Source organism: Kwoniella europaea, chromosome 1, assembly GCF_036810445.1.
Source record: "Kwoniella europaea PYCC6329 chromosome 1, complete sequence".
NCBI lineage: Eukaryota > Fungi > Basidiomycota > Tremellomycetes > Tremellales > Cryptococcaceae > Kwoniella > Kwoniella europaea.
This window is the reverse complement of record NC_089487.1, coordinates 609,966-622,811: the sequence shown is the minus strand read 5'-3', so window position 1 is coordinate 622,811 and position 12,846 is coordinate 609,966. Positions and strand designations below refer to the sequence as shown.

Below are 12,846 nucleotides of genomic sequence, written 5' to 3'. Positions count from 1 at the left end.
AGATGTGCTGACGTAACGATCTACATTGAGTAGTGGTAGCATAGCGGGTCCAAGCGCGTCACCCTAGCTCACTCACTACGAGTGCTTATTGTTGTCGTCCACTACCCTCCAGGTCACAACAAGAGTGTTGAAACCATAAACATATATCAATCCATAGACCATAGATGACAAGCAGTTGAGGCAATATCGAACAGGACCCACTCAGACAACCAGCGATAAGCAAGATCCGATTTATCCTTCCCCCTTTCTAGTCTTCTCTCTTCTTCTCACCGACAGAAGGATAGAGTCATCATGGCGACCTCAATGAGGGGTTTGACCCAGGTGAGTAAACTCCAAGTCTTCCAATGTACTATGTCATCTAATCGATGGGAGGATATACACTAACGATGTGCATAATCTTAGTACATATCGGATCTCCGAGCATGTCGAGTCCGAGAATTAGAGGAGAAACGTATAAATCGTGAGATGGCACACATAAGGCAGAAGTTCAAGGATGGTAATTTAGATGGATATCAGAAGAAGAAATACTTGGCAAAAGTCGTCTTCACTTATATATTGGGTTATAAAGTGGATGTGGGTCATATGGAAGCTGTCAATCTGATAAGTAGTGGGAAGTACTCAGAGAAACAGATTGTAAGTCTATCCTACCGCTGCTCGCAAGAGACCATTCTCCCCCTTCACGAAACAACAGTAAATCAAGACTTTGGCCTACGCTGATTTCTGATGAAATTACAGGGATACCTCGCATGTACGCTTCTAATGCACGAGAACTCCGACATGGTACGACTAGTGATCAACTCGTTCCGAAAAGACCTGGATGATCATAATGAGATCAACAACTGTTTGGCTTTACATGCCATCGCTACGTTGGGAGGTCAAGAGATGGCAGAAGCGTTGGGTGAGAATGTATATAGATCGATGATTAGTCAGTGAGTATCTCCCTGTTTATACCCATACCCGATGAGATATGTGCCTCTTGTCATATATCGTGCTTATGAGAAATATTCGTTGAATAGGACATCAACCACATTTGTCAAGAAGAAAGCAGCCTTAACGTTGCTGAGATTATATCGAAAACATCCGACGGTACTACCAGCAAATGAATGGGCAGAAAGGATAATATACATGATGGATGATCACGATCATAGTGTCGTAATGACGGTTACGACCTTGGTGACTGCGATGGCTCAAGATCATTTAGAAGCGTTCAGTGGATGTTATCAGAAAGCTGTCAACAGGTTGGATAAGGTGAGTTTCATTAATCATCCCTTTACAACGCACCTTCTACCTTCACTGTAGCGTACAACGATGGTATTGAAGCTGACCTGGCTCAACGCAAAGATCGTTTTTGATCAAGAAACACCTGCAGAATATGTATACTACAAAGTTTCAAATCCTTGGTTGCAGATCAAGCTGTTGAGGTTACTGCAGTACTACCCTCCACCAGGTGAACTGAATCTCGTTGGCCGTAAAACTTTGAACTGACAGCTGATGAACCTACTTTGCAGACAATCAAGAGGTCATCGACATGGTAAATGATATAATTCAAGCCATCATCGATACCTCGCAGGAAACTCCTAGAGTAAGTCTGCCGCAATTTCTGATCTATCTTGCGTTGACCTTACATGATCATCCCAGAATGTTCAACACAATAACGCTCAAAACGCTGTCCTATTCGAAGCTATCAACCTGGCAATCCACATCAATCCAGAGTCCAAAGTATGTCATAATGCAGGTATACTATTAGGTCGATTCATCATGGCCAAAGAGACCAATGTTCGATATTTAGGGTTGGATGCTATGGCTCATTTGGCTGCTACCTCAAGCTCTTTGGACTCAGTCAAGAAACATCAGAATATAATCATACAGAGTCTGAAAGATCGTGATATCTCTGTCAGGAGACGTGCTTTAGATCTATTATATTCGATGTGCGATACCACGAATTCCAAAGTGATCGTTGGAGAATTGGTCAGGTATCTCCAAGTGGCAGATTACAACTTAAGGGAAGAAATGGTGCTGAAGATTGCTATCTTGACTGAACGATTTGCGACCGAGGTGAGTCATCAAAAGCTCTAGGGGTAGACCTTATGGAACTGACACCTGGATTCACCCACAGTATGAGTGGTATGTTGATACGATACTACAGCTCATCGCTGCTGCTGGAGATCATGTGGGAGCGGAAGTATGGTATAGAGTAGTACAATTGGTCACGAACAATGAGGATCTTCAAAATTATGCTGCTCAAGCTGTATATCACCACTTACAAGCTACAGCATGTCATGAGAATATGATCAGGGTAGGAGGTGAGCAGCTTTTCTCTTCTCAGGGCCGAAACCGTGTCTCATGCTCAAGCTGATCTCATTGTGATGATCAGGTTACATACTGGGAGAGTTCGGACATTTGATCGCCAACGAACCTGGGTGCAGTCCCATCGAGCAGTTCCAAGCATTACATTCCAAGGTCAATCTGTGTACAGCACCGACTCGTGCTTTATTACTGACCACATATATTAAGGTAAGTCCTCAATCAAATCGCTAAACACGTTTCATTGCTAACACGATTGCGACCAGTGGGTAAACCTATTCCCTGAGATCAAAGATCACCTCGTCAACATATTCGAACGATATACCCACGTTTTAGATGCGGAGTTACAACAACGAGCTTGTGAATATCTTGCCCTATCTCAAAGAGGTGAAGACGACGAATTGCTATCGACGATATGCGATGAGATGCCAGTGTTCCCCGAAAGAGAGTCAACATTAGTAAACAGATTACATAAGAGGGGCGAACAAGCTCAGGATAAGAGAACATGGATCATTGGACATAAAGAGGATAACAAAGGTAGAGAAGCTGAGAGGTTCAAGAATTTCAGAAAAGGTACCGCAGATTCGAATACGATAGTATCGGATTTGCCTCAATCCCAATCCCAACCACCAGTACCTCTTGCCCAAGTTCAGCCACAAGCTCAGACCCAAAGATCGATGAGTATAGGCGCAGATACGATGATGGGTACAACATCCCATGGACCAGCCGATGATATCATGGCTTCCCTAGCTGAATTAGATCTTACGAATGGCGGTTCAGGTGGAGGAACCATTCAAGATGAACCACTCTTGATGTCTGCTCCTACAGGTCCTACGGGTGCTGCTGCGGATCTAGCTGGATTGTATGATGCTCAACCGATACAGCCGCAGGCGCCAGCTCCGGTACAAGCCAATGGAAGCTTATCTCATACTGCTACTCTCGGTGGGGTCAATCCAGCTTTGTTGGCCACTCTTACTGTGGGAGACCATATTGAAAAGGTGTGTGAATCAGCTAAACCATATAATCTGATGACGTATAGCTGATCAAGATATCACATTGTATAGTGGTTCGAGAGATTGACATATTCCAACGAAGGGATCTTATATGAAGATAATACTATTCAAATTGGGATTAAAGCTGAATATCATGGACATCTCGGACGACTAGCTTTATTCTTTGGAAATAAATCTGAACAAACTTTGAAGAGTTTTGATTTATCAATTGATAATCCGATATCCAATTGTCTGGGAGTGAAATTCCATGATTCACCTATATCTGAAATTGTCGGTGGAGCTCAAATTCAAGAAATGTTACATATCGAATGTAAATCTCCTTTTGGACTGGCTCAACATGGAAATGGTTTAGGTCAATTACCATTAATCAGATTGAGCTACCAAGTCGATGGAATGGACGATAATAAGGAACCGAAAATATTGGTATTGAAATTACCGATCGTACTTAGTAGATTTGTTGAGGGTGTTAATCTTGAATCGGGGCCTTTCTTTGAAAGATGGAAAATCATTGGAGGTGAGTAAGAAAGAAAACCTTAAGAATCTGTTGTATGTCCAATCCTGTTTTATTTGTATACTGACCCGTCGCCCATCGCATTTCCCATTTCCCATTTCCCCAGGCGCACCAAGAGAAGCTCAGCAAATATTCCCTATTCGACTTACATCTTCGAACGAGGTTGATATCGCGCGAAACAACAGGATCGTATCAGGTAACAGACTATCAGTATTGAGCGGTATAGATCCCAGACCTGAGAATGTGAGTGAACAATGTAACTTACCTCAATACCATACTGTATTTGGCTAATCATACGATACGTATCTGATAGATCGTCTTCGCCGGTGTTTTGCACATGTCAGAAGCTGGTAAAGTGTGAGTAGTCATTCTCACCAAGTGTCATGTTTCCCCAGGTTTCGACTATAGCTGATATTTCACCTTCCATGTTAATAGTGGTATATTAGGTCGATTGGAACCTAACAAAGAAGCCAAATTATGTAGATTGACGATCCGATCGACCAACGAACATGTTTCTGCTGAGATATTGAGATTGACAAGTAAACCTCTGAATTTAGATGTGGCCAGTAGCTTGTAATGGGTAATGAAGGGATAAGATAGAAACCTGCTTGTAATGTATTCTCTTTTATTGCATCTGTCAAGTACGATTATACCCGTTGTGCATCATGTCGACGATACTTTATCTTTCGTCCCTTTGGCCGCCGAAAAAAAGAAGTTTGAAGTCCAGGTAGAGAACACAAGGTTGCATATCATCCTTTCGATCGGATCGTTTGTATGAGTATTTCAATATGATATGCATATAGCATGAATCAGGTCAAGATGAAAAAGTCATCAGATGATCCTGATAGGTATCGTCTCGTATCCATCTGACATTATATGTCTATCATGCATTAGATTCGTATGGTACATACAATTTGAATACGATTTAATCCATTGAAACACGTCTTTAGTTATTCGTATGCAATAGACAAGAAACCAGTTTCCGTTCTTTCTGAAACCGGAATGGATGATCGATACTAAGTATGTGATTTCATCCACACATACAATCAAGATAATTGTGATCAACAAACTATGACCCTCTACTCTCCCATCGTTCTTCAAGTTTTGCTCGTCCACTAACAAAAACGCATCTAGGTAATGTTCACAAACCCATTATCCCCTCCAAGCATGACCGTCCTTCTGAGCCGGCAAGGTGCTCTTCCATCCTTCGGGCGGTACGATCGAGTTCGGCAAATTAGGAGGAGGCGTATACCACTGCTGCTGTTGCTGTATCAAAGCAGGATCTTTCGGGGGAGGTTGAGGACTTGGTGTTCTGGCAGGGATGATACCCCCTCCTGAACCAGTGGTAGATAAACTGTTCATGTAGGATCTCCAATCCTGTTTAGCATTGCCACTGCCACCGACTGGGGAGGGTGAGGGAGCCCTTCCATTGTCTGGAGCAGGATTAGGTGAGTTGGAGTAAGTAGGTGGGATTAGCTGACTGGAAGAACCCGAAGGTGGTGGTGGCTGGACATGATTCTGCCATGTATCGGGTTGGTACGGTGGTTGATAAGGCTGAGGTGATGGTGATCTACCGTATCCGACTTGAGAAGATGCCTGGCCATAAGGCTGAGGCGAAGGCGCACGATTATGGTCATTTTGAGCCGGTGGAGGTGGGGGTTGCGGAGATGGCGCTCGGTAATCGTTCTGAGGAGGTCGAGGCGAGTTATACTGCTGAGCAGGAGGCGGTGGTTGTTGGGGATAATAGTTAGTCGGATTATGAGGTTGAGGCGAGGAGTATTGACTCTGTGGCTGTTGCCAGCTGGGCTGCCTTGGGGGTGAAGGAGCAGGAGCAGCTTGATAGGACGGTTGTGCCGGTGCCTGAGGTGTATATGGTGATGATTGCACAGGGGAGAAGGCTTGTTGTCTTTGAGCATCATAAGCATTAGGATCGTAAGATGGTCGACTTTGATGACCTTGCTGCCATGGTGCTTGTTGTGGTTGAGGCGTGTTGGCATCTTGTCTTTGCTGCGCGTATAGCTCGTCAGACGGATAGTAGCCTACCGATTGACGACGAGGAGGGGGAGGTTGGGGCCGACTCTGAGGTACAGGAGGAGGAGACGTGTAAGTCGAGGTTGAAGGGGGTAATTGTCCATAAGAAGGCTGAGCAGGCATTTGCCCAAATTGCGATCCATTCTGCTGGCCATATGAGGGTTGAGGCGGAGGGGGCGTTGCCTGCGCTTGCGCTGACTGCGTTTGTTGATACCAAGGGACGTAGCCGCTATCGTTGGGATGAGCTTGTATTGGAGCGGTAGAGGTCTGCCCGGCGGATGGTTGACTAGGTTGAGCAAATGTATAACCTGGTTGAGGAGGGGGAGTCGCTTGATATGCTGGCTGAGCAGTTTGAGTGTAAGCAGGGGAATAGTGTTGCGTATGTGGAGGAGTCTGTTGATAATCCTGTCCTGCTGGTCTAGGAGGATATGTATTGGTCCTTGTAGGCGTATGATAAGATTGTTGTGGCACAGGTGGCAGGGGTGCGTTGGGATCTACATAAGATCCGTTTGGTGGAGCGTATTGACCGATGGCAGGGCTAGCTGCGCGTTGAGGGTCTACGACGGGTTGGGTTAGCGCACTGAACGAGTTGGTGGGCATATGGTAATGAGAGGAAGTAGAAGGAGAGATAGGAGGGGCAGAATTGGAGGGTGGCGGTGGGGCAGGCGTGGGGGGAGCATAACTGTACGTAGTGTTGATGGGAGCTGGAGTGGCTGTAGAAAAGCTGTGTGATCGAGGGGGGATATGATGTTCGGATTGAGGAGGACCAGCCGGTCTGAGGGATTCTGGGATCGTTGAAGGAATCCGATTGCCCGTATGGGCAAGCGAATGCTGAGGATACTGCTGCAATCCCAGCTGACCGTATCCTCCTCCTGAAGCAGGTCGAGGGACAGGGGTTGCTCCAGCTTGTAATCTTTCCTGCTCCAGCCTCTGCACTTGTTCCCAGGGTAATGCATCGTTCGATGACAGGGGTCTAGGATGAGGCGTGGGAGCTGGTGCAGGCTGGTTCTGAGGTAGATGTTGTGCCCATGGAGGGTCGGATGATCCACCTCCAACCGAATGTCGATGAGCACCATAGCTGTGACCAGAGATAGATGTCGTCAAAGGTGGCGCAGGGGTCGCTGTGAGTGGTCTGGAGGAGTATGATGAACCGATAGACATTGAAGACATTGGTCGTGTAAGCGCATCGATAGAGGATTGAGAGTCATGTGAGAGTAGTGTTGAGGCTTGAGCAGGAGGATAAGTCGGCTGTCCAACATGGGATGGCTACGATGGATGTATTCAGTGTACAGATGCGACTAGTCAGGTCCGTATCAGTACTCACCGGTATGTCCTGATTCGCTCTGTGACCAGGAGGTAATCCCAAATTCGCAAAACTATTTGAGGGAGGTAGCTGAGTTTGGGCAGGATGTTGAGGGTTCGGCGATGGTGATGATGCACGACCTTGTTGCACATAAGGTGGGATGTACAGGCTCATTCCAGACACACTTCCCGATGTTGCCAGTCCACCACCGAGGTTTGTCCTGCTCGCTGCTGAGGCAAGTGTCCCAGAAGGACTAGCATTGAACGTTCCAGCTCCATCATTGTGTATGGCGGGACGAGGAACATTCCGTTTCACAGGAGGTGCGTCCTATCAACCGGATCAGCTGTTGTATGCTAACAAATGAGAGAGTGCGAAGAGGACATACATTTGAGAAAAAGGTTAATTCAAGGTAAACTTCTCCACTGTACTTGTCCTTGTACAGGAAATCGTACCATTCTATAGGGTAGTCAGCTAATAGCCCTTTCAAACTATCACTTTTCTCTACTCACCATCAACTTCTCCCTTTTTCAACACATCATCTATGTTTACCACGCATTCTCCGATCAATTCCGGTTCCTTCGCATCATCCGCATAACAAGCCACCTTCATACTTTTCCCTCCCTTCTTGTTCAACGGCCCTTTCCTACTCTTGTTTGCTAATGCTGCCGACGTGATTACTCCGGACGGTGAGTCTTTAAGTGGTGGCGGAGGAGCGCCGTTGGTCGAAGAGTTGAGTGAATCAGGTTGTGACTCTGATCTAACGAGAACATCGTCGAGATCTTCCACAATAGCGAATCGAAGCTCTTCGTCCCATTCTGGATGCTGTCCTCCACTAAGGAAATTGTCAGTTGTGCCCGAGAGTCGCTCTACTGGGTGCTCAACTCACCGTTTTATAGGTTTCGTACGTTGCTTGTCTTCCCCTATCGAGACTGTACAAAATGGATCCTGTTTTCCGAACCTAGATTTGTTGACAAGATTTTTCTGAGAACAATGCAATGTGAGCGTCAGCGGTCGTCACGTAAGTTTGACAATCATAACAGGTACTCACGGCTTTTCCCACGACCACGACCAAAGTTCCTAACTCCTTCGGGTCCAGGCCTGTTGCACTCATGATGAAGTGATAAAGTTGTTTACGACTGTTGAGATTGGACTTGGAAGGGGAAGACCGAGTCTAAGTCGATCTTGTGATATTATTATAGGACAGGAGTAGATTGAAGTCAAAGCATTTGAAGATTTTGAATGCCTGGAGCAGTATATTGATAAGCTCTTGATCTCGGTAGATGGTCCGCGTTGGTTATATTCGTTGCGATGGCGTTACAGTAAGCAAGTCCGTGAGGTCGTGTCGGTATCGGCGAAGGACATGTATTCGAAGCAAAGATAGTCGGATACCGATATTTTCCACTATGGTGCAAGATTATATGTATGAAGAGAGGAGACTTTTGGGTAGTTGAAGCATCGCAATTGTGGACACAGCATTAGATTGTAGATGATAACGTTGATTCTCGGTGCAATTGGGATTCGATGTGTACGTTGGTAAGGATGTCACCCACAATCACGATCTTGGCGCGTCGATACCAGAATTAGGCGAACCATCTTGAAGATAGGCACGCCCGATCACATAAACCCACCTCATTATTCTGGAGATCTGTGAACAGACACTTGGTATATATAATCGGCATATGCATATGGCCGCTAGTTCAAAATATCTATTCCCTTCATGTTCACTCTGTGACCGTACAATCTCCAGATAACGAAGCAATGAGGTAAAGTCTATGAAATGCAAAATACGCACGTTCCTTCTTCACAGTTCAAATCTGTCAGTGGCTCTCAAAGGGGATCATGTCCTTTGACATGTTTAACAACCTCTCGAAAGGAGCTTGCTCTTTGTACATATAGCATACATGATTAGACTTCGATAGTCTATTGAAAACGATTGACAAACTCCTCGCTAGGGCACATTATACGATTTGAGTGCACTCCCAAAACCCACCATGTCAACACATTTTACTGATCTACCTACTCAGGTGCTTCTCGCCATCGCATCGCATCTCGATCGACTATCTTTGGTGAACCTCGCAATAACATGTAGCAGTCTACAGCCAATAGCAGAAGAAGTCGTATGGTCCCAGTTAGATCTCTCTATTCATCCGTCAACTAGGCACTCGATCGTCAAGAATAGAATACTGAGGATACAAGATGCCCACGCTTGGCAATCAGATTCTCACCAGTATATGTCCCCGGCATCCTATGGGACAATCATGCAAGATCTCACAAATCATCTGCAGGCTCATCCCTCTTGGATCAGAAGTGTCCGAAGGATTTCTGTCGACATCGATAAATTACTCTGTGAACCCTTTCGATATCTACTTCAACTTATATCTCCCACACTGAAAAGCTTAGAGCTGTTCCCTCCAGCATTCGCTTTCGGTCCTTCAAGATCACAAAGCTTTCTCACCATTGCGCAAGTCTTCCTCTCACTCAATACTCAATTGACAAGTCTTAGACATCTGGAAATAACGTTAGAAGAAGATTGGCAAAATACATTATAATCGGCTTTACGATCCGCACCGTACCTTCGATCGCTTCATATCAGTCCTGCTAGTGCTCATGCTGGCGGTTGGGGACGAAAGCCGTTGTTCGAGCAGCCCGATGGAAGGATATGGCCAGCTATGAGGTGTCTTATAAGCATCGAAGTGGATGAGATGTATGCCCAAATGGAGGATATAATTACCAGTCTTCTTCAAGATTCAGATGAGATCACGCACATTGCGCTCAGAGATCCGGGAGGCTGTTGGAGACCATCACCCAATGACCCTCTGATAGGACTCTTGGCATCCCAGAAGAAGCTCGAATACCTATCCATGAATATAGACCCATTTACCGCCCTCAACCAAGTAGATTCATTACCGCCTCTTAAGGTCCTCTCGATCACAGATAAGAATGTGAAGTATAACCTACCGCTCTTACAGGTAATGTTCCCAGCACCTAATGGACGCAAGCACGAAAGCTGATGGCATCTTGGTATGATAGCCCTATACAATACCCGAATGTGATACTATGACGACCTTATACTTGTATGGGTATCCAACTCTCGCACAAGGCACGACTTCTTTCGCATGGGACGAAGAATATCAAGGACTCCCTCCGCTTATCCGCCCGATCCCGTCGTCTATCCTAGCTCGAATTCGACAATCAAAGAATCTACGACTCATCTTGTTTGCTACAGACCATGTTGACGAGCTCAATTATGTCGGCCGAGAATATCGATCAGATCAGGAAACTTTCAAGACGATAGGACGGGGTGTACTGATACGTACTTACACTACTACTGATCGATATGGGAAAGTGAATACCTTCACTCATTGCAGGAGTTATTCTGCTCATCACACTCACGTTTCTAATGCTCAAGTATATCATGCTGAGAATGTATGGGAAGAATATACTGACCTCAACGGCGAACACGTCAGTGCATCTGTGCTAGGTGAAGTGTATAGGGTCTCTGGAGAAGAGGAAATGTGGATAGAAGGAGGAAGGGATTTGCAGCTGCCCGAGCAGGCTTGGGATGTGCTCAGAAAGGGCTAGTCATACGGTTCGTAAGCTGCTTTCATCGAAATCAACATCAAAGGAGGGAGAGGTGATGGATGGGTGATATGCCGCAGGAGATCAAAGGGGGGAATGATCAAAGGAGAGGATCCTTTTTAAAATAAGGTTACACAGCAGTACAATAGAGCCTGTCCATGAATATGATATATGTATGTATCTTCTGCCCGTTAAAATACTCACCTGACTGTAATACGATACCTCGAAGGCATTCCCTGCAGCATCACCATAAAAGACCCACAAGGCAATCAATGAAATGAAATGTCTTACTACAATGAACCCCAGCCACATCTTATCCCTCCCGCAGGAATTACTCCTAAAGATATCAACATATCTTGATTCTCAGTCAGCCATCTCTTTTTCTACCACATGCCCCTATTTACAGCCATCAGCAGAAAGCAGGATATGGCGTGACATTCGAATCACTGAGAAACAAATATTTGGTGATCTTAGTATAGCCTTCAAATCAGATGATTTCTCTTTTACCTTCGATGATACAAGTAACGAAGAAGAAGAATCACAGCAGGATCTATTTGATGATCTCGCCAGAACTCACTCCGGCGCTTGGGCTCTGAGATCGCAAGCTGAGCTATTTCATTTGAACTACCTTTTAGAGCGCTACGAGTGGCGGAAAAATTATGTCAAAAGCCTGACTTCGGATTTGAGGCATGAAATTCCTAAGGAACTCATTGAATTTCTCAAGAGCTTACCAAGTTTAGAGAAACTTTCATTGAAATTTCCAGAGTACCCTTCGAGTCTACTTGATGATCATCGTCTACCAGGATTTATCAATTGCCTGACTTTATTCCAATCCCTCGAGAAAACGCCTTTGGACCGATTGAAAGATGTCGAGGTATATTTGGTTTACGATTGGAATGATACGGTACTTTCCATCATTCGATCCGCACCAAATTTGGAGAATCTTCGTATGGACGGTCAAACCCTACATACGAAGCAGTCTAAACTATTCAATCAAGATATCCAAAGTATTCAGCGGGAACTGAACTTGAAAAGCCTCATAGTGGAAGAGATGCACCCGTTCTTCGTACCGACACTCAGAAGTATCATTAACTCATCCCCACATCTCGAGAAGGTGTCCCTGAAAGATGAATTCTTCAGATGGAGACCGGACGCACACAATCCTTTATTGGAAAGTCTAGCCAAAGTTGACAGCTTGAAAGCATTGGAGGTATCTTCGAATTGCTTTGATGCGCTGTGCGAACTTGACGGGTGGAAGAATGTGGAGGATTTGAAAATTGGTTGGAGTACGGTCATGCTGAAAGAAAGGGACAATTATGTGAGTCGGTGATGGAGACTGTCAATGGTGCAGAACGAAGGCTTATGAAGGTAAATTGGAGCTCAGGGACTCGTCACAGCCCCATTTATCGTACCACCTCTACCGAAATTGCAAAGATACCAAATAGAAGTATCGTACTACACAACATCCACTCAGGGATATGACCATCTCACAGAGCCATCTCTGAGTATCTTGGCTATTCTCTTGTCCCGTCTACCGCAGGAATTGGCAGCCACTCCGGAATTGAGACTGATCACTTATGGTGATAGTTCGAGGTCTCAGGAAGGTGATACATGGGATTGGCAGGATGAAGAATTTCAAGGATTGATCATCTACTCCTATACCAACAATAAGGGAGATGACTTGTTCCATTGTAGATCAAAATCCCAACATCCCTCAAACAGATCGGTAAATAGGCCTAGATGGATGGGAAATTCTGCAGGGTGGGAAGAACATGCGTATTATAATGGAGCCTCAATACCGATCAGATTACTTGCTGGTATTTATGGTGTAGCGGGCATGACATCAACGGGAATCGAGCCTGGAAGAGGACTAGATATGAAATCAGAAGGTTGGGATCTATTGAAAACTTGGGAGAAGCAGCAAGAAAGTTGGACGTGAACATCTTTCACTAGACACTCACCTAAATCGAGAATCTAATTGATAAATGTGAGCGTTGCAATTGTAAAATAGCGTTCATACAGAAACAATTTCTATGCATTCTTATTCATCTATAAACCAGCTACTTTACATCACACACTTGCCTTTGCGGTCTGCCATCTGTTTT

At 45.2% G+C, this 12,846-nt stretch overlaps 4 protein-coding genes across 4 annotated transcripts; 3 read left to right on the top strand and 1 right to left on the bottom strand.

Moving 5' to 3' along the window:
* Positions 1-291: 291 nt before the first annotated feature.
* V865_000231 (uncharacterized protein) lies at positions 292-4,405 on the top strand (the record flags this gene model as incomplete). Its single annotated transcript, XM_066224063.1, has 14 exons — positions 292-321; positions 403-633; positions 736-929; positions 1,017-1,248; positions 1,342-1,447; positions 1,509-1,582; positions 1,639-2,055; positions 2,117-2,303; positions 2,375-2,514; positions 2,571-3,302; positions 3,369-3,831; positions 3,935-4,071; positions 4,142-4,185; positions 4,264-4,405. The coding sequence occupies 14 exons, from the start codon at positions 292-294 to the stop codon at positions 4,403-4,405; spliced, it is 3,129 nt and encodes a 1,042-aa protein (XP_066080160.1).
* Positions 4,406-4,980: 575 nt separating this feature from the next.
* On the bottom strand, positions 4,981-8,273 carry V865_000230 (uncharacterized protein; the record flags this gene model as incomplete). Its single annotated transcript, XM_066224062.1, has 6 exons — positions 4,981-7,125; positions 7,184-7,489; positions 7,548-7,618; positions 7,672-7,994; positions 8,049-8,143; positions 8,211-8,273. 6 exons carry the CDS (start codon positions 8,271-8,273, stop codon positions 4,981-4,983), a joined length of 3,003 nt encoding a protein of 1,000 aa, XP_066080159.1.
* Positions 8,274-9,153: 880 nt separating this feature from the next.
* On the top strand, positions 9,154-10,744 carry V865_000229 (uncharacterized protein; the record flags this gene model as incomplete). The annotated part of the gene is made up of 3 exons (XM_066224061.1): positions 9,154-9,680; positions 9,756-10,131; positions 10,193-10,744. 3 exons carry the CDS (start codon positions 9,154-9,156, stop codon positions 10,742-10,744), a joined length of 1,455 nt encoding a protein of 484 aa, XP_066080158.1.
* Positions 10,745-11,018: 274 nt separating this feature from the next.
* V865_000228 (uncharacterized protein) lies at positions 11,019-12,680 on the top strand (the record flags this gene model as incomplete). The annotated part of the gene is made up of 2 exons (XM_066224060.1): positions 11,019-12,059; positions 12,126-12,680. The coding sequence occupies 2 exons, from the start codon at positions 11,019-11,021 to the stop codon at positions 12,678-12,680; spliced, it is 1,596 nt and encodes a 531-aa protein (XP_066080157.1).
* Positions 12,681-12,846: the final 166 nt, after the last annotated feature.